This window comes from Pleurodeles waltl, chromosome 5, assembly GCF_031143425.1.
Source record: "Pleurodeles waltl isolate 20211129_DDA chromosome 5, aPleWal1.hap1.20221129, whole genome shotgun sequence".
NCBI lineage: Eukaryota > Metazoa > Chordata > Amphibia > Caudata > Salamandridae > Pleurodeles > Pleurodeles waltl.
The window spans coordinates 1,168,867,309-1,168,888,467 of record NC_090444.1 but is presented as its reverse complement, the minus strand read 5'-3'; the positions used below and the strand labels follow the sequence as shown (position 1 = coordinate 1,168,888,467).

At 44.9% G+C, this 21,159-nt stretch overlaps 1 protein-coding gene across 3 annotated transcripts in view; it reads left to right on the top strand.

Moving 5' to 3' along the window:
- TBC1D32 (TBC1 domain family member 32) overlaps nt 1-21,159 on the top strand; it is an 804,546-nt gene that overhangs the window by 189,786 nt on the left and 593,601 nt on the right. For all 3 annotated transcript variants that reach the window (XM_069235394.1, XM_069235395.1, XM_069235396.1), the window contains one exon: nt 13,343-13,435. In XM_069235394.1, the coding sequence (XP_069091495.1) occupies nt 13,343-13,435 (93 nt within the window). The remainder of the gene's footprint in view (nt 1-13,342; nt 13,436-21,159) is intronic.

The following is a 21,159-nucleotide window of genomic DNA, read 5'->3' as shown; positions in this document are numbered from 1 at the left end:
TTTCTGTCAGATCACCAAACAATAGATTTCTGTACAGGCTGCACATGCTATTCATGATGGTGGAACAACCCCTTCTTTGCAGCCTTTTATCAATGAATTTGGCAGTCTCCAGATACCAGCAATCTGCCCATTAAACACTGCATTTAAACTGCTTTAAAAATTTGAAAGAAGCAAAATGATCTTTGTAGGAAGCTGGCCTGACGTGTGGTGAACACCTACGTTTTTGCATCCTATACCATGTCCAGGCAACCCCTAATAGTTAGTGAGACAGTCTCTAGGAAGCCAGGGCTCTCTAGTGGCTGTGGTGAGCAGCCAAGACTTATCTAAGAGAGTAAAGCACTTGCAATACCACAGCAGTTACACAGTAGCTTATCTCGCATTAAAGGAACCAGACAGTGTTGCAAAAATAAAGGTCCTTTATTACAGTAACACTGAACTAGGTTACTTATAGGCAGTCCCCCAACTTAAGGTAAGTACACACTATATAAACACAGTAAGTATTAGGAATTAGCATAAAGAAGCAGCAAGCATTGGCATGAAACAACAGAAAATAGCTAGGGCCATATAGGGGAGCCAAACCATATACTAAAATAATGGAATGCGAAGTTAGGTCCTCCACCCAAGGATGTAGAATAGTTAGAAGGGAGCTGGGAGAACTGTGGACCCCAAGAGGTGAGTACCTAGATGACCCCCAGTGACCAGAAGACCAGAGGTAAGTTACCATGTCTTCCCAAAGACTAACAAGGGCACTTGGAAAAGGAAGATTGCAGTCCAGTGGAACCCAACGGTGGATTCTGGGTGAAGAGGATCTGCAAAAGAAGGGGACAGAGTCCAGTCCACTCAGGAGTGTCCAAGTGGGGCAGGAGCCACTACTCACCCTTCTTTGGATGAACAGTGAGATTCAGCTGTGGAGCACAGGAGCTGGAGAGAGGTCTTTGGAGTCATGTAGAAGGTGTCCCACGCTGGTCGCCAGGTCGCAGATGGTCAGTGGTCAGGAGGACCACCAACAAGCCTTGGCAAACACAGTCTGGGCAGAAGATTTGCAGAGAAGAGGACCAGCAAGGTTCAGGGGACTCGACCCTGAGAGGGGAGTCTGGGCTGACCGTCAGCAGTCGGGAGAGGTAGCAGAAGCAGTCTTAACCCCCACAGGCAGCCCAACGGCAGCAGGCACAGTGAATTACAGTGAGGCCCAGTCAGCACACCTGAGTGGAGTCCCATGTCACTGGAGCAGTAGAGAAGAGACTATCCTTGCAATGAAGAAGTGCTGTAGGCCGGGGCTACTTAAAGCCTGAAGTTCACTTGGAGCAGGAGTCATCAAGCCTTGGTTGCTGGAAGAGTCGTGGTGCACAGGGGTTCTGTCCTGCAAGGAGAAGCAAGGGCTCACCGTCTCCCAAGTCACTCAGAAGGCAGAGAGGATCCATGCAGTTCCTGTGGAGAACAAATCCCAGCAGCCAGACGTCATTGCCTTGGGTGCCTGCAGATACAGGGGAGTGATTCCTTCACTCCAAGGGAGATTCCTTCTTGCTTCTTCGGTGCCTCTGAAGTCTTGTCGACCCCAGAGGATGCGCAGCTGTGGAAATGTTGCAGTTGCTGGAAGGAGCTGGGGAAACAATTATGCAAGGTGAGGTTGTCTCAAGAGGTGCAGGCTTGTTTGGCTCCTATGAAGTCCAGCAGCGGTTCAGTGGCAAGGAGCAGAGGAGATCAATGCAGAGGAGTCCTGGTGGAGTCTTGCATGCCAAATCTGGGGATCCACCTGCAAGGGAGTCTCTATATACCCCTAACAGGTGGCTGGGTCACTCTGCAGGGTGACCACCCATCAAGGGGGGGGGGTCACTGACACCAGTCACCTGTCCTGACCAACCAGATGCTCCCAGGGGACTCTGCCCATCTTGTTTACAAGATGACAGAATCAAGTGGCCATCTGGAGGAACTCTGGGCACCACCTCTGGGAAGGTGATTGACAGGGGAGTGATCACTCCCCTTTCCTTTGTGTAGTTTCACTACAGAGCAGGGACTGGGGGTCCCTGGACTGGTTCAAACCGGATTATACAAGGAGGCCACCAAATCTGCCTCTCAAAGTAAGCCTGTGGAATGGGGAGGCTCCCCCTCCCCAGCCTTGTAACACCTATTTACAAGCGAGAGGGTGTTGCATCCCCTCTACCACAGGAAATCCATTGTTTTGCCTTCCCCTGCTTCAGCTGGTCAAGCAGCATTACAGTAGAAACCTGGCTGAGGGGCTGCAGCAGCGTGGGCTCCTTGAAAAACCTTAAAGACTGGTAGAAGTAATAGTGGGGGGTCCTCTAAGGAGCCCCCAGAGTGCATCAAATCATGCCACCAATTCTGTCATTAGTATTGGAGTATGATCCTGACATGTTTGATATCAAACATGCCTAGGTTTGGAGTTACCATTATGTAGCTGGACCACAGGTAGTGAATGACCTGTAGCCAGTACACTAGTAAAATGGGCTTCCTGCACTTACGAAGTGCAGTGCATAAGAACAGGAGTTCGAAGGGGTACCTCTGCTCATACAGGGATGGTCTCACACACATGAACCTGTACCATTACCTTTGGGCTGAAAAGGGCCTACCATAGGGGTGACTTACAGTGAGCTTGTGTAGCGAACAGCAGTGAAAGGGTGCATGTACCTTTTCAGGCAGGCTGCAATGGCAGGCAGCAGACATAGCTTGCATGGGCTCCCATGGGTGGCATAATACATGCCGCAGCCCATGGGGAACACCTGGTGTACCACATGTAGCGGTGAGAGCACAATCACTGGGGTCATGGTTAGCAGGATCCTGGTGAAAAAAAGTCTAAACACACTGATAAACAGGCAAAAGCTTGGGGTGATCATGAAAAAAAGAGTGACTTTTCTACAATCTTCCTCTGAGATCTGTGAGAATTGTTCCTATGCTTTAAAGTGGAACAGATTATGCATTTGTTGTCAACATTCATATTGTCTTGAGAATGGGGTAGGAAGTGAAAGTGTTCCTGTCCTCTTTATTCTCCTATGCAAACGTGTTCTAATTAGGTACATGGTGTTACCATTGCAGTGACTAAGGGATTTTTCCTGAGATTATAAAGCACCATATATAAGTCTACCTTTCTAGTATGCAAGTTCATTCATCACATCCCATAGTGGATACAAAGTTATCAAATCTGGTGGGTAGGACTCTCGCCTAAAATGGCAGCTATTCAGAAAACTTAAAATGTAAAACAAAACATCAAAATAAAGAAAAGAACAAACACCAGACCAGCCAGCTCTAAAAACCAGTTCTCTGAATAGTTAATCAATTCAAAATCAGCTTTCCCAATATCTAGCACATAAATGCAAAAGCTGTATTAGATTATGATATTTATCTCGTAGCAAATTTACCTAAGAGGCTACATAAACAATTCTACACTGGCAACTTTTCCTTCACAACACAAAGCTTTGACCATTCATCTTTCTTTAAATATTCTAACTAAAAGGGAAACCAAACAAGTACATTTGCTTGTGTCAAATTTCTTGTGAACGTACAATGCTTAATTAGTAAAGAAATCCCACTAGCGTCTTATCTCTCGTTTTAACCAATTGAAAACAAATTATCTTATGTTACTATTGATAAAGTCCATTTAATGTACCCATGCTTTGCATTTTTTTAAACTAATAAACTAAATTCAGATATGCAGACCACTTATTATTTTGTAAATCACTATTTAACACCCTTGCTTCACCTGACCCAATGTTTCAACTTATAACAGTCTTGCTGAATGTGCTGGTATCGTTCTTAAAACAAAGTCAAATTCGCATGTTTTACTTTAAAATTCTTCCAGTGCACAACATAAAACACGAAAACTTCCTTTCGAATGATAGAAACATTTCAATATGAATAGATTAATTAGATCACTTTTTAAAAAACATTTTGATGCTTACCTACCCCTGCTTTGGTATATATAGTCAAGGATTTTCTTGACGTAGGAACAGTGTTCCTAGGCCCAGCTTATTTCAGAGGGAAATAAGTACATCCCTAGTTCGGTCCCCAGCTACGGTCAGATAGACAAAAGTTGGAAAACAGGAACAGCCCACATACAGGCCAGCAGGAAGCAATCCCTCAAAAGAGCCCCATAGTCAAGAATCAGCTCACCATAAAAAGCCCAGAAAATAGGGAACAACCAGACTCTTACTTAAGCTGGGTTCTGACCCACACCCCATAGGTTAGTGAATTTATTGAATAAGGGACTTGTTTGACAACTTGGGGTAGTATCGGTTTAGAAATCGAATTGAACAATATCGCCTTTTCACTTCCCTAAATCAAACATTTTGAATGCATTGACGACAGTGACTGAAGAATCAAAAACTCTGCTTTACTTTTCAGATGAGTTTTCCTCTGTTCCTGAATACAGTCAAACTTACAACTTTATAAAACAAGATAAACATAAGCGGTCATATTTAGCCTGATTTTAGCCTAAATCGTCAGACAACCTTCACTTGGTGTATCAAACTGTGTAATTTTGCAGAGGCCTATGTGTTTCAGGAAAATTTGAAAACACTGGTTTATTTCAGAACTAAACCACCATCTTCGGTTCATTACCAAATAGAAAATAAAGCATCAATATGACATTCTATGCATAATGCATTCTGTAGCTTGCTGGTAGTTGCAGAACTCAAACGCAATTCTTCATAAATTATAAATGCAGATTATTTTGAGTATAGGTACGCTGTATAAATTATTGCCAGTATAAATAGTGCAAAACTATGAGATATAGTATGATTACAGTGAGCACCTTTTGAATACTTGCCACATGAATTTCATCTGGATTTGGTTTGGATATCTTCTAACTTAGCAGTATAATCAAAACATTGCTCATTAACATAGAGACCACAGTAAAATGTATTACACATTGAATGTGGTACTTTTCAAATTGATGGGTACTTAAACCTGAGCACAAATCTAACCTCTAGCATCTGTCCTAGACATTAGCATTTTAGTGGCCCTTACTTCAGCCAAAATGGTGAGCTGAGGATATCTATGAGCTCTAACCTATGGGCCAGTTGTATGACTGTGAGTGCCGCAATACCCAATGGGGTCGCAAATTGCGACCACCTCATGAGTATTCATGAGGTAGGTCATTTGCGATCCCATTGCAAATTGAAAACAATATCATTGACACTGTTGTACATCAGGTTTTGTGACTTGCAAATTGCGAGTTGCTATGTCTCGCAATTTGCGAGTCGCAAAACCTGATCTTCGTACATGTGGCCCCAAATCTCTAAAAGGTCCATACCTTGGATGATCATTTCACTCATTAACACTAGAAAATCATGATTTTACTACAGACTCAGAGGCCGATATGATGCATATCCTCTTTATTGCCAACTCACAGCAGCAATGTGAAGCAACATATAGAACTCAGAACACAAATCTCTAAACATTTTATTCCATTATATAAACCCAAGTCAGACATCCATCTTCCTTCTTTTGCTACAATCTGTTAGAACGACACTCGTTTTCAAGCTTGAACATCCAGATGTGTAAATATTCTACCAGAATCTTCTCATGCCTTAATTACTTCCTCCTGAAAAATGTAAAATTACATTGCAGGGCGGGCATAATTCTGGGTAAAGTAATATCAGCCTCCGTGTCTTTATTAAAATCATGATTTTCTCCTCACTCCTGCTGTGGAAAATCTGAATTTTATGGCAGTGCACAGAGCCAATATTATGCATGTTTAATGTCTTGCCATAATATTCCTCACAGCACTCTCAACCGGTTTGAAATAAAAAAATTTAAACACTGATTCAGTTGACCAGTCCGCTGCAACTAAAATATTACTTAAGCCGTCTCCTGTCACTACAGCTTTTGAAGCCATTGCTCCCCTTACAGAGTGCGCCCCAAATTTTGAAATATTTATTTCTGCTCCCTTCATTACCTACTTAACCCATCTCGCTAACGTAGACTCAAAACAGCCTTAAAATATGATACCTGAATTAAATTAGCAATTGTGTCTCATCATTACCTCTTAAAGTCACAGTTCTCCCCTTATACTTACATAAACATTTCACCACACAACTTTTTATTTTCATCCAAATTTAGATTAAAAATCGTCTTTGACATAGGGCCTCATTTGGACCTCGGCAGTCTTTTTCAAAGACCGCCGAGGTATCGCCGTCCTGAAGACCGCCAGTGCAGGCAGTTTTCCGCACAGCGTATCATGACTGCTGGCAGCCCTCCGCCCTTTTCCGGACGGAGAGCCGCCAGCAGCCATACTGGCGGTTGGCGGTGAAGTGGGAGGTTGCTCCACCTCCACCACCCTCACAACCCAGGATTCGGTGTGGCGGTGTTCTGGTGACGGGGAGCTGGCGGCGGAGCAGCCCCCATGGATCCCGTTCCCTCTCAGAGGATCACCGGACCAGGTAAGGTGATCGTCCGTTAGGGGAGGGGTTGGGGGGGTGTTGTGTGCGTGCATGGAGGTGTGCTTGTGAGTGTGTAGAGGGGGTGTGTGAGTACGTGTATGCATGCGGGGGGTGTTGTCTGTATAGGAAATGTGTGCGTTTATGTCTGTGTGCATGTATGTGTGCGTGTATGTCTACGTGTATGTGTAGTAGTTGTGTCAGTGTGCGTGTAGGGGGGTGGGGGTGTGTGTGTCAATGATTTGGGGGGGTCGGGTGGGGAGGGGGGTCCTGCCACCTTTGGGGGATAGTAGAGGGGTCGTGGGTTGGGGGGAGGACTCTGGGGAGGGGGAGACCCCTATCAGTGCCAGAGAACAAATTCCCTGACACTGATAGTGCATACTGCCATGAATTTCGTGGCGGTACAGAACCCCACAAAATCCATGGCGGTACGCGGGGTCGTGATACCGCCGGCAGTCTAGTGACGGATTCCGGGCTGGAGATCGAAGTCTCCAGCCCAGCAGTCGTTACCACCCTGGCGGTCGGAGTGTAGAAGTGGCGGTTTGGCATGATGGTAACAGCCATGCTTGTAATTTCATTTTTTTTTACCACCAGCCTGTTTGCGGTATTACCGGCACTTCTACACCGACCGCCAGGGTTGTAATGAGGGCCATAGTCTTAATCCTTCTGATATTGCAACAAACTCCATCAGGTAAATATCTGTGAGTTTACATCCAAGGCCTTTACATCAGACACCCTCCTAAAAGAAAACAGACAAAGAGGCATTACTAACTTGGATGAAAGACTCTTAAAATCCGAAAAAAAATTCTCTGCCCAACTCTGTATTTCTCTTGATACTAGATCTACATGCCACAAAATAGAAAACTTTGGTCCTGGAGGGTTCTTCAATCTGTTACTCCTCAACAGCCTTTTTACCACATCCTGTTGACCCAGTAGTAAACTATCTACTAATTCATGACTTGCCGAAATAGCCAACCTACAGATATTTACTGAACTATATATGAATTTCCTGTCGAGAAAACCTCCGGTAAGAAATTTACTACCTCTACCCCAGGTGCTGATATGGGATCCAAACACCAAGAAACACATCAGCAAACCCATGTTTTCCATGTCAACCTGTACGCCTTTAATGTTCCAGGTGTCCAAGAGTATCGAAGCCTCAACGATAAGCCTGACACCTGCCAAGTTCTCCCAAAATCAAACAACCGAATAACCTCATTTGACCCTGCACTACTGGCTCGTCTCACTCTCCCATCGCATCCACTAAAAGATCTGACAGTTGTGGCAATAGGACTGAATCGTCTACCAACAAATCCATGACTTCTGGATAAAAAACCTGGGATGGCCAAAACGGAGTTACCATCTCTGCTTGTTTTCTTCTCACTTTCAACATTAACCTCTGAATCAACGTAAACAATGTAGATGCATAATAGCGAGCTCCTCCCCAGTGCTGCAGAAATGCATCCAACGCCATTACCTCCAGATCCTGCCTGAACTGTAAAACCTGCTTAGTTGAGCATTCACTGTGTTCGCCAATAAATAAATCCACAACTGTCCCCATCTGTTGTTTTATGCCTGGAACACCTCCTGGTTCAAAATCCAATTGCTGAAATCTCTCAGTTTTCTTGAATTCCAATCTGCTGTCATGTTATTCATCCCTGGAATGTACAGGGCCTGAACTGTAATCTTCCTGTTCATACAAAATTACCAATTTGTTTTTACCAACTCTGATAACACCTTTGATTGAGGACCTCTCAACTTGGGTACATATCTCACTGGAGATACATTGTCCATCCTTAATAAAAGTCAATATTTGCCTTCTTTTTTCACAAAAGACTTTATCGCAAAGGACCCTACTAATAATTCTATGTAATAGATGTGCATCTCTTCCCCTTGCCCTGTCCACTTCCTTCCTGTTGTTTATGAACCATACTTTGCTCCCCAGCACTGAAGGGTGGCATCAGATTATCTTACCATATCCAGAATGTTGCAAGAAATGGCCCTTCCATTCCATGCTCCTGAAGTTGTCATCCACCACTCCAATTCTTCTTTCATCTCTGCATCCAATTGTACCTTCTGTGAATAACTCACACTCCCGCGTAGATATCTGTTTTTTAACCTCTGCTAAGCCTGATAATGTAAAGGAGCTGCAAAAGCTGCCTGAATTGATGCTTAAAGTAGATCTAGCATTCTGGCAATCTGGCGTAAAGTAGTCCAATCGCACATCAGCATTTTCCTTATCTCCCTGCAAATCTTTTTCACCTCCTCCAATGCTAATTTCAGTACACAGTCCAATGTCCAAATCTGAAAGGCCAAAAACACCATTTCCTGAGCTGGATTCATACAAGACTTCTCCTTGTTCACTACAAAATCCCAGATCCTCCAAAACTCACACCGCTAGTTCTTTTTGCTCCTGCGCCTGTTCCTTGCTCCCTGACATAATTAAGATGGTGAATCTCCACATCACTCCTTTCCAATGTACTAAAAAAAAATCTCTCTTTTCCACACACACAAGAACTGTCAAATAAGCATCCTTCAAGTCTGTATGTGTCAACAAGTCTCCTTTCCTTAACAGGTCTCTCAACTTATGAATCCCTTCCATCTTTCAGTGGTTGTACTGAATCCATTCATTCAGTTCTTTTAAGTTTATCATGGGTCTCATCCCTCTGTCTTTCTTTTTCACTAAAAATAAATTGCTTACAAAACCCAGCACCAGGTCATCTGCTCTCTCTTTAGCCTCCTTCCTTTGAAGTTCCTCTACTTCTTGATCTTCCAATCCCTCTTCTTCCTTTGAGGACTTTAGGGGTCTTAATCACCTTCTCTGCACTGGACTGTACCAAATCTATCCAATAACCCTGCACTGTGTGTAACACCCATGGATCTTCTGTTATCTCTTTCCATCTGTCTAAACAAAATGGGCAAGTCTGCTGCTCAATTGTATTTGGATAGACAACAGCTCTTTTCCCAACCATATCTCATTGCCTTGCCCTCATTTCTCCTCTAGTTAAGCATAATACTCGTAGCACCCACTGCCGTAGCTCCAGTACATCAACAGCAGTTTCCTTCAAATACGCCTCATCACACGTCAACATTTGTTGTTACTGGTACCAGTACGTCTAACAGAGGATCCTGGCAACCTTTTTACCCCCTATCCGAACCTCTTCTGAGGTCTCTTCCTACTTGCTCAGTACGTTCATACAACGTTTGCCTAATATGAAAAACATTCACGTAAATTAACACTTTGTCACCTTTCTTTCCCTTACTTCTACTAACTGCTTTAGTTACGCAGCCTTCCCAGGCTTTATTCTTTCAACATTAAACACGCATGAAGAAAACCTTAAATCTACATCAAAACACTTCTATCACAGTTCTAAATGAATGTACAGTCTTTCATTTCATGTATATTAACTCTCAATCTCACATCATTTATTTAAAATCCAGCACAGACAAAATTCAAACATCAAACTTATGTTATTTATCTTGTCAGTGAGCAGCAACAAAGAATAAAGATGGCTACCTGACTTGGGTTTATATAATGGAATAGAATGTTCTGTATGTTGCTTCAAGTTGCTGCTGTGAGTTGGTGTTTTGCTTTCCTTATCTTATGACCGAGCTGACAAAACTTCTCTGGAATGCACTTCTTAGTTCAAAGAAGACATTTATTATTATTACTTCACCACGAGGTTCCTGAGAGACGAGATTAGTAGGTTGGAAGCACACGTTTAAAAGTAGTCACAGCAATGAAAGCAACATTTATCAAAGTACTTCTCAATTGCAATGTACACAGCAAATACATGTGATTATATTATAGCATAACTTCAAAGCAAAGAATAAAAGTCAAAATTCATCACCGTAGGGCCTATCACTGCTCGTCATCTTTCTCATGCCGGCAAGTTGATGCCTCCTGCTGAACTGCGAGAAAGAGATTTTCCACCCAAACAGGAAGTCAGGCAGCTGACGTCCGCTCCTGACTGAAGTCCTGGAAAATTCCCCCTTGCTGCTGCCCAGGGACACCGTAAAAAGCCTGCTAACAGGCCCCTTCCTCTCATAGTTGGGAAATAAACAAGCCATTGGAGATTGGCCAGATCTCCTAAACCTCACCTCTTCCCAAGAAAAACACAAAATGTATGCTCTCTTATCACGCTAGGGTTCGGTGTGAACACAATACTAAAAACCCAGCTTGGTCTATCATGTGGAAAAACACAGCTTATCTACAATGTTTCAACTGCAATGTCGAACTCCACTAGGCAGCTAAACTGAATGCAAAGTGTAATGTCTAATGCCACGTTAAAGCCAATAGGCAGCTAAACTGAATACAGAATGTAATGTCTAATGCCATGTTAAAGCCAATAGGCAGCTAAACTGAATACAACATGTAATGTGCTACTGGTGAACATTGAACAACTAATATGCGCAGTGGTGAAACACAAAGTCATTGGTCAAACACAATTAATGGCATAACAGTTGGCAATAAGGAAGATACACATAATATCAGCCTCCGTGTCCTGCCATAAAATCCTTTCTTGTAAGTAACTGTGGTTGTGATACTGAGGAATGTTCCATCAATTAAATTAGCAAAGCAGCCACTTGGAGCTCAGGCCACAGCTTTCCCAGACATTAAAGTCTACATTCAGACTTTAACCACACACAACTAGGTTTGACCTCTATGAATGATTTTATTAACTTGAAGCATTCTTATTTTTGTCTGTGTCATGTTTTTCTGTTTTCTTGGCTCCACTGCCTTCTGAGCTTGAGTAAGAGTCTGCTATTGACGTCTATGTGTATAAGTAATGATGAACATGTCATAATGGAGAAGTAAACAATACATGTAATCTAATGTATCCATTTTAGTAATTCCATTAAATCCAAAAACAGTCCGCTCCCCTTTGCAGTATGATGGAGCACTGCATAGTATTTAAGATCCTCCTGTCAAAATGAAGTGTAATCTAAATTATGTTGGATTGGGGAACTTTGGCACAGTATGTGGCTTAAAGGGACCGTGCCTCACACTGTCACTTAATGTAGCGGCTGCATTTATGATGTGGTCTAAGTCCATTTGCGTATTTAAGTTAGGTTTGAATTCTAATTGGTGTACTTTAAAAGGCGGCATCTTTCACCTTTAAGTAGATCTTGTTTGAAAAATAGTTTTTGTAAAAGGATTGTTAAAAATGTAGTCTGGGATCCTTCTCATATTTTGACAGAGTCTGATTAGGAATTTAATGAAGGCACTCAAGATGGAAAACTCTAGTTAAAAGTAAGTAATGTTGCTTACATGACTGACTGCTGTACACTTAGTCCTAGAGTCCCTCATTGGTCAGAAACACAATTTTTCTTCCCCAGCAAGATAAGGGAGTATAGAGAACATTTAGTACATTGGAAAACAAAGAAATTGGAAAGCTGAATGCAGACGTGGCCCCTCTGACACCTGGACACCGTAACATGCAATAGTTTGCCCTGCATTAGGTTTTTGTTGAAGCTATATTGTTGAGATGAATACAGTGGGAAAAATTGGTGGTTTATAAATAATAGGAAGGAACCATCCAAAAGAATAAGAGCACAGGCTTCACAACAGTCTCTAACCCGGACTTTTCCATCACTGGATCTTTGGACACATGAGGTTTGGCTTCATGCAATTAGAAAATACATTGGATTTCAGAAGGTGAGTTTTCTACACTGTATGCTCTTTGCAAGGAGAACGCTGCTTAATGATTCACATAAATGAAGGCCTACAAGCCATCGAAGTAGTAATATAGCCTAAACTTTAAGCTTGCTGCACATAATGTGGTTATATCCTTTCAGATGTTGAGGGACTATGCCCTAGTGTACTGTGCTACAAGCAAGATACATACACATACGAGAAAGATGCATACACATACCTTGTGTCCATGGCATATCACAGATACCAGCAAAGATCCCAATCCTACTGCTGTACGATTAGGAGAAAGGCTCCTCCTCCAAAGGCCCGTACAAGAAAACAAACCTGAGTCCTCCAGGATCTCTTCGTCCCACTCCATCTACTATTCCAGTGAGGACAGAAATGACCAGGTATTGAGAGACCTGGACATGTATAATTTCAGCCAACTTGGTGCCATTAGTAATACCATTCAGCCACACATTGAAATTCGTCACAAAGCCCCGAAACACCACTGAAAAAAACCTAAAAATCTACAGATTCTGAAAAAAGAACTCCTATTCTTCCATTTGAGTGCCCACATAAATTATTCACACCAAAGCTAACAAAACGGGAGTGTACTCCAAGTCCCTCCTCAATGAGCAAATCTCAAGTGGATGGAGACCAATTGTGCAGCTTTGGTTCCTGAACGTATTTCAAAGGAAGCAATTTTTCAGGTTGGGGCCCCCCGCAGAACATTCTAACAGTACTGAAGGAGAGGTTTTTTTAATTTGCGCCAGACCTAGAAAATGGCTGATTTTCTATCTATCTACTGATCCACCAAAACCATACTTTTCTGATTTGTTCTGAAGGTACAGCGTGACTATTTCAAAGCCGTTGCTTTCCGCCTGAAGTTAGCCCCAAATATATTCACCAAATGCATGGCTTCTCAAGAGAGAAAAGTTACACATTTACCCTTCCAGAGAAGAATGCTAATAAGAAAGATTAAAAGCTTTGTCTGTAGGTGCACTCCCTAGGAACCACAAACAGCAGTTTTTCGGCCTCTTGCAGTAAATTAACACCACCAATAGGTAGTGCCCTAAAGGTGCTACAGATGTCACCTTACGGAAGTGCCGGTCTTTTTCCTAAATCAAAATATATGGCTGTTTGTCCATTGTCTGTCTAACTCTGTCGCTCGACTGAAGATAGGTGCTTTTTCACTTTTGAGAGTATTGATTTTTTTTCACCATCATCTCTCATTGATGCATGTAACAGTGTTATTGCAGACGTATGTATTGATGACTTGTTTTCATGTAATCTTTCTTTCTCAAATTTTTAGAATCGGTGTCTCTTATAGACCTCTTGGTTCTTTTTATCAACATCATGTATCGTTCTCCGAATTACTCGAAGAAGAAGCTTGCAGTGCATATAGGTAAATACCTTTCTAGTGTGTTTTCTTCAAATGCTTTAGAACTGAATGTAAGTACATTCATTTTACATGTAATATATTTACTACATTTCGCTAATTCATGTCACCCAGACCTCCGTACACATCATAGTCGTTGGAGTGCTGTCAATCGCAGTGCAGAATGTGCCAAGTCTGTGTATTTTGCTTAATCCATCCACCTCATTCAGAAACTGCTCATTGCATAGACTGCACTCATAGAAAGTGTGATGATGTGGTCAAAACCAGAAGAGACGCACATTCCCTGCAGGAAGAGATTTGTATCTAATTTGAATGAATAGATGAATGCGTGAATGAATGAATGAACAAATTCGCTATATTTGTTGAAAGCCTTGTTCCTTTAGGTGTATGGCATCTTGGACAAAGTCTAAGATCAAAACTACTATGAAATACTGAATATCGAAGAGCCACATGAAAACCAGGTTTTCATCTTGACATCTGATGGTGGCGCTATGTGCAACAGACTAATAGTAACCCACTCCAGTACCCGGTTGACAAATAGCATTACATTCTTATGAGATCGAAAATGAAGCAGATGGACTGTAGAAGAAAATGGAGTTGTGCAAGACAAGTAAGGAACAAGGCTCTGCTGAGTGAAGAAAGGACCTTCCTTCTAAAAGGTGCTGTGATTGATGTAGGGCTTTTTTAAAACTGCTTGCTCAGCCACAGAAAATCAAAGCAGTGCTTTTGGATATGAAGCAGATGAGGCTGGTGTAGGTACGTTTATCAACAATTTGATATCAGTGTTTTGTGTGAGTTGTAGTTTACTAAATGGATAATTAGGGCAACTCAAATTTGAGGTACCATAACATAATAGAGATACAAACATTAATTGAATCACTAATTTACGACAGTTGATGTGGAGGAGACATATCCTTTTCTGCAACATATGAATATAATAAAAAAAATGAATCTGTTAATCTGAATTGAAAATGAGTGATTGTTCTAAAAAACGACATCAGATTTTCTATCTGAGCTGACCCGGATGAGGGTTATGCCATGCTCATTGGGCCTCCAGCCCGGGTACCAGATACTGGAGTCTTGTCTAAGTCTTGTTAGAGGTCGCGGTCAGATCTCTCACAGGACCACAGTTCATCTGTGGCTTTTTGTTGTCTCGTCACTGAACATTTTAGCATGAGTATTCCATGCATGTAATGCATAACACTTCTGTTTGTGTTTGACATGTAGCACACTATCACCTTGGATCTCTAAACACTTAAGTAGGAAGTTTTGTCTAACGTGGCTGCTTTAAACAAAAGGAAAAGCTTGGCCGTACATTCAGGTTTTTGTGTCACGTCTGAACTTCATAACGGACAGTTAGGGTTTATGAATTCTCACAGTCATGAGAAGTTCAAAATCTTGTCTTGACTCACAAATTCTCCAATTTCTCAGTTTCAATTTAAGCCTTAACAAAAGTCCTTGCATTTTGAGGCTGATGTGTTTAGTGCAGGGTTCTTTGAGGTGCTCTTACTTAAGCAAAACTGATAGATACTTCTAATTGCAGATTCCTTCCTTGGAATTTTTCCCCTGGTGTCAGATTGTATCCACACATTTTTTCTTTGACCAGTACCCTTGCGCGTTGGTAGGTGGTGTTGGTCAACTCCGCGGGCGTTGTTGGTATCGTAGTTGCCGTGATGACATCAGGAGTGGTACATAGAGGCTGCCTCAGCACAGTGATGTCAGTTCTTTTCTTTCTGCGCCATGCGCTGATCCGAAGAGAGCTAACCTTGGTCAATTTTTGACTGACTTTGTGATTTTTGGTGCGTTAGGGGATGTCCCGAAGACCGGCTTCAAACCGTGCAAGGACTGTCACCACATGATGTCGGTGAAGGATCGGCATCGGGTCTGTTTGTGGTGGCTTGAGCGCGACCACAACCCGAAGTCGTGCTCCAAGTGCCGGGCCATGCACCCGAAGGCCTTGAGGGAGCGGTCCCTCAAGCTTATGGCAGCCCAGCGCTCGACTCTGCAAAGGTGCCAGTCTCCCTTGAGGGGAAGGTCTTGAGACGGGTCGCAGAGCCACTACCACTCATCTTCGAAGTCTTCGGACCAAGGTAAGAAAATAAGTCGAAGAAATCCCATCATCCTTTGACTTCACCCCGTCACTCGGATGAGATGCGGGAAGAGCATCGAGGCCTCCATCTTCAGGGCCCTGGTTTTAGGTCTGCTCAGCACCTCCCCGAGTTTCCAGGAGGTGGGGCGATGCCTGCCCAATTGAAAGAATTTTATGAGGCCATGCGCCTCATTTTTGAGCAGCCTGACCCCACTACGGCATCTTCGGGCCCAAGGGGTTCGGTTGATGGGCCTCCTTGGTTCCGCTCCGGCCACCAAAGTCCCCTCCGGATCCGCTCTAGGATCTGCATCGATGCCGGTCATACCATCAAGACCTTCCCCAGCGCCAATTTGATTGTCAACGCGCCAGACGTCTGTGGTGCCCACCATCGATGTCGACCCGATCCTGATCCCCCACGACTCGGCCAAAGCCGCCTCGTACTTCGATGGGGCCTGTTCACCCCAGGTTGGATTCTGACCCTTATTTTTATGGGTTCGAATTCGGGGAAGGAGTGGACGGATCCCTAGACCCTTATAAATATCAGGATGACCCTAACGTGGACTGGGCACAGGAGTTGGGTGAGGCCAGTGGTCTGGATACCTCTCCAGATGCTGGCATGCTGTCTCCTCCTACCATGGCTACGGTTGGGGTAGCAACTTTTTCAATGCCTGTCAGTAGGGCGGCTGAGGTCCTTGGCCTTCAGCTGCCTACTGTTCAGGTCAGGTCTAATCTCCTGACGGAGGTGCTTCAACCAGGGGCTTCCACCTCTGTGCCTCTTCTTCCATTCAATGAAGCCCTCACCGATGTCCTTTTGGGTACTTGGTCCAGACCCAACGCAGGGGCTCCTGTGAACAGGACAATCGCACGCCACCATCAGCCCACCCCGAATGACCCTAAATTCCTGTCCCAGCACCCCGCGTCTGAGAGCCTTGTTAACTCCTTCTGTGCCCAGGACGTAATGGTTACGTCCTGAGGCACAGTGTTCGTGTGCCCAGGACGTAACCATTACATCCTGGGCACAGAGCCCAGAGGGAGCGCTAGCGCTCCGTCTGTGGGGTTCCCCCTCACCCCCCCAAGGCAGGGATGGAAGGGGAAGCCCTTCCCCTTCCACCCCGACCCCATCACCACCCCTGTGACGTCAGCGCGCGATTGTCACAGAGGCCTCCTCCCATCGCGCTGGAAGCTCAGCTTCCAGTGCGATCGGAAGAGAAATGCTTTGCATTTCTCTCACGATCACGTAGAGGAGGCCAGAGAGGCTTCAAAGGGAAGGAAATTAATTTCCTTCCCTTTGAAGTCTCTCTGAGCATTTCAAAAGCCGGATTGTAAAGCAATCCGGCTTTTGGAAATGCCCACTAGACACCAGGGATTTCTTTTCCAAAAGGAAATTGGCATGAGGGGAGCGACCCCTTGGGCAACGGTCACTCCCAGGGGGGGCATTTTTTTTTAAGGCCTTTTCTGCCCCCCGTGGGCAGATCGGGCTATTATTAGTTTGTTTTTGTTTTGTTTTTGTTTTTAGAGGTGGGGAGCGACCCCTTAGGCAAGGGCCGCTCCCATAGGGGGCAAATTATATTTAGGCCATTTCTGCACCCCGTGGGGGCAGATTGGCCTATTTTTATAAGGCCAATCTGTCCCCAAGGGGGACAGAAACCACTAGACACCAGGGTGGTTTTTTTTTTCCGTGAATTTCACGCAATGGGCTTGACCCCTTAGGCAAGGGTCGCTCCCCTGGGGGGGCAAATTTATTTTAGGCCATTTCAATTAGGCCGATCTGCCCCCAAGGGAGGCAGAAACCACTAGGCACTGGGGATTGTTTGTTGTTGTTTTACAGATCGGAGTGACCCCTTAGGCAAGGGTCACTTCCCTGGAGGGGCAAATTGTATTTAGGCCATTTCTGCCGATTTTAGGTCAATCTGCCCCAACCCACTAGGCAGCGGGATCTTTTTTTTCTACGCCAATGTCACGCAAGGGGAGCGAACCCGTAGGCAAGGGTCGCTCCGTGGGGGGGAGGGGTTGGGGGGCAAATTTATTTTAGGCCATTTCTGTGCCCCCCCCCGGGGGCAGATCGGCCTATTGTTATTAGGCCGATCTGCCCCCAGGGGGGGCAGAAACCTCTTGGCGCCAGGGCTAATTTTTGTTTTGTGGTTTTTTTTTTCTTTGGTTTTTTTTCAGATGGTGAGCGACCCATTAGGCAAGGGTCGCTCCCCTGGGGGGCAAATTGTATTTAGACCATTTCTGCCTCCCTTGGGGGCAGATCGGACGATTTTAGGTCAACCTGCCCCCAAGGGGGGCAGAAACAACTAGGCACCGGGGATCTTTTTTTTGCGCCAAGGTCACGCAAGGGGAGCGACCCCGTAGGCAAGGGTCGCTCCCTGGGGGGGTTGGGGGCATATTTACTTTAGGCCGTTTCTGCCCCCCCCGGGGGTGGCTGAGCTAGAGGCCAAAATCCACAGGTAGGCACTTTGCAAAAAACACCTCTGTTTTCTGTGAAAAAATGTGATGTGTCCACGTTGTGTTTTGGGCCATTTCCTTTGGTAGGCACTAGGCCTACCCACACCAGTGGGGTACCATTTTTATCGGGAGACTTGGGGGAACGCTGGGTGGAAGGACATTTGTGGCTCCTCTCAAATTCCATAACTTTCTGTCACCGAAATGAGAAGAAAAAGTGTATTTTTGGCCAAATTTTTAGGTTTGTAAATGATTCTGGGTAACAGAACCTGGCCAGAGCCCCACAAGTCACCCCTTCTTGGATTCCCCTAGGTGTCTAGTTTTCAAAAATGCACTGGTTTGATAGGTTTCCCCAGGTGCCGGCTGAGCTAGAGGCCAAAATCCACAGGTAGGCACTTTGTAAAAAAACACCTCTGTTTTCTGTGAAAAAATGTGATGTGTCCACGTTGTGTTTTGGGCCATTTCCTTTCGTGGGAGCTAGGCCTACCCACACCAGTGAGGTACCATTTTTATCGGGAGACTTGGGGGAACGCTGGGTGGAAGGAAATTTGTGGCTCCTCTCAGATTCCAGAACTTTCTGTCACCGAAATGTGAGGAAAAAGTGTTCTTTGGGTCAAATTGTGAGGTTTTCAAAGGATTCTGGGTAACAGAACCTGGTCAGAGCCCGACAAGTCACCCAATCTTGGATTCCCCTAGGTGTCTAGTTTTAAAAAATGCGCTGGTTTGCTAGGTTTCCTCAGGTGCCGGCTGAGCTAGAGGCCAAAATCCACAGGTAGGCACTTTGCAAAAAACACCTCTGTTTTCTGTGAAAAAATGTGATGTGTCCACGTTCTGTTTTGAGCCATTTCGTTTTGTGGGCGCTAGGCCTACCCACACAAGTGAGGTACCATTTTTATCGAGAGACTTGGGGAACACAGAATAGCAAAACAAGTGTTATTGCCCCTTGTCTTTCTCTACATATTTTCCTTCCAAATGTAAGGCAGTGTGTAAAAAAGACGTCTATTTGAGAAATGCCCTGTAATTCACATGCTAGTATGGGCACCCTGGAATTCAGAGATGTGCAAATAACCACTGCTTCTCAACACCTTATCTTGTGGCCATTTTGGAAATACAAAGGCTTTCTTGATACCTATTTTTCACTTTTTATGTTTCAGTAAATGAATTGCTGTATACCCGGTGTAGAATAAAAACCCATTGCAAGGTGCAGCTGATTTATTGGCTCTGGGTACCTAGAGTTCTTGATGGACGTACAAGCCCTATATATCCCCGCAACCAGAAGAGTCCAGCTGACGTAACGGTATATTGCTTTAAAAAATCTGGCATCGCAGGAAAAAGTTACAGAGTAAAATGTGGAGAAAAATGGCTGTTTTTTACACCTCACTTTCAATATTTTATTATTTCAGCTGTTAGTTTCTGTAGGAAACACTTGTAGGATGAACACAAATGACCTAAGCGCAAACTGCCCCAAATAGCCAAAAAAAGGATCGGCACAGGAGGGGGAAAAAGGCCTGACAGCAAAGGGGTTATCCAGGGATCCTCATCCTCGAGTGCATTCCCTTTTGCACCTCCAGATAGGGAATCAAAAAGGCTGGAACAATTTGGGTAGAAGATGTTTTCTTCCTCTAGTCTCGCGCTGCGGTCAGTGAACACTGCATGCCTTTTGGGCTGCTATACTCACTCTCTGTTGGATACGGTCAGGCAAGTTCTGCTGCAGATACCGGAGGAGGCCCATGCTATCTTCTCCCAAGCTGTCACCAATGGTAGAGATGCAGCAAAGTTCACTATCCAATGTGGGCTGGACATGACCGACTCTGGGTAGATCGGTTGCAAAGACGATGGCCTTAAGGCGCCACTCCTGGTTACGTACATCTGGTTTCTCAGGGGATGTCCAACAGACCCTTATGGACATGCCCTTTGATGGCTCCCATCTCTTTGGAGACAAGGCGACTCAGCGCTGGAGAGGTTGAAGGACTCCTGTGCTACGGCTCGGTCCCTCAGCCTTTCCACTGCCCCTTGTCCCCAACAGTCCACCTTTCGCCCCTTTCATGGCCATGGAAGGGGCTCCCTGTTGTGCCCCTTTCTCAGCCACTGTGCACCCACGCTGTTCAGCCGCTGTGTGGCCGGGGATGCGGAATCCCACGTGGTCATGGGACAAGGAACCAGAGGTCCCTCCAGTCCACCCCTGCACCTGCTGCAGCCTCCAAACCCTGCCCCACAAGCCATGCCTCCATCATTCAGCCATATACCGCAGGATCATTTGGCACTTCTCCAGCAGGAAGTGGTGGCTCTCTTAGCCAAGGGAGCCATGGAGAGGGTCCCTGCACCGGAAGTAGGTTGTGGTTGTTATTCCCGTTAATTTCTAGTGTCCAAAAAAGACAAGGACTTACATCCTATCTTAGACCTTTGGGCCCTCAATCACTTCCTCAAGAAGGTGAAATTCAAAATGCTCACCCTGGCTCAGGTCCTATCTGCCTTCGACCCAGAAGACTGGATGGTAGCGTTGGACTTGTAGGACGCTTATTTCTATATTCAGATCCTGCCTGCCCACAGACGTTACCTATGATTTGTGGTAGGTCACAAGCACTTTTCATTTACAGTGCTCCCTTTCGTCCTTACCAGCACCCCTCGGGTGTTCCCGAAAGTAATGGTGGTTGTTGCAGCTCATCTGCGCAGGTTGGGGGTTTCAGTCTTCCCCTACCTCGACGACTTGAAGGTGGACTTGTCCCAGAAAGTCATCTCCCACCTTCAGGCTATGGCGAACCTCCTGCACACACTGGGGTTCACTATAAATGTGACAAAATCACGCCTGACACACTCTCATACACTCCGTTTCATCGGAGGTGTTCTGGACACAGTGCAGTTTTGGGCCTATCCTCCCGAGAAGTGAGTCCAGGATATGCAGGCTATGATTCCGATCTTTCACCATCTGTCTTGGGTTACGGTGAGACTGACTCTGACGCTGCTGGGACTCATGGCCTCTTGCATCCTGCTAGTGACACATGCCAGATGGCAAATGCAGGCTCTGCAGTGGGACTTGAAGTTCTAGTGGGCGCAGCATTAGGGAAATCTCTTCAACATGGTCCAGATCTTGGAGGGGACTGCAAAAGACCTGCAGTGGTGGCTTTCGAATCAGCATTAGGGCAACGGCAGATCCTTCTCCCTTCGCCAATCAGATGTATCCATAGTGATAAACATG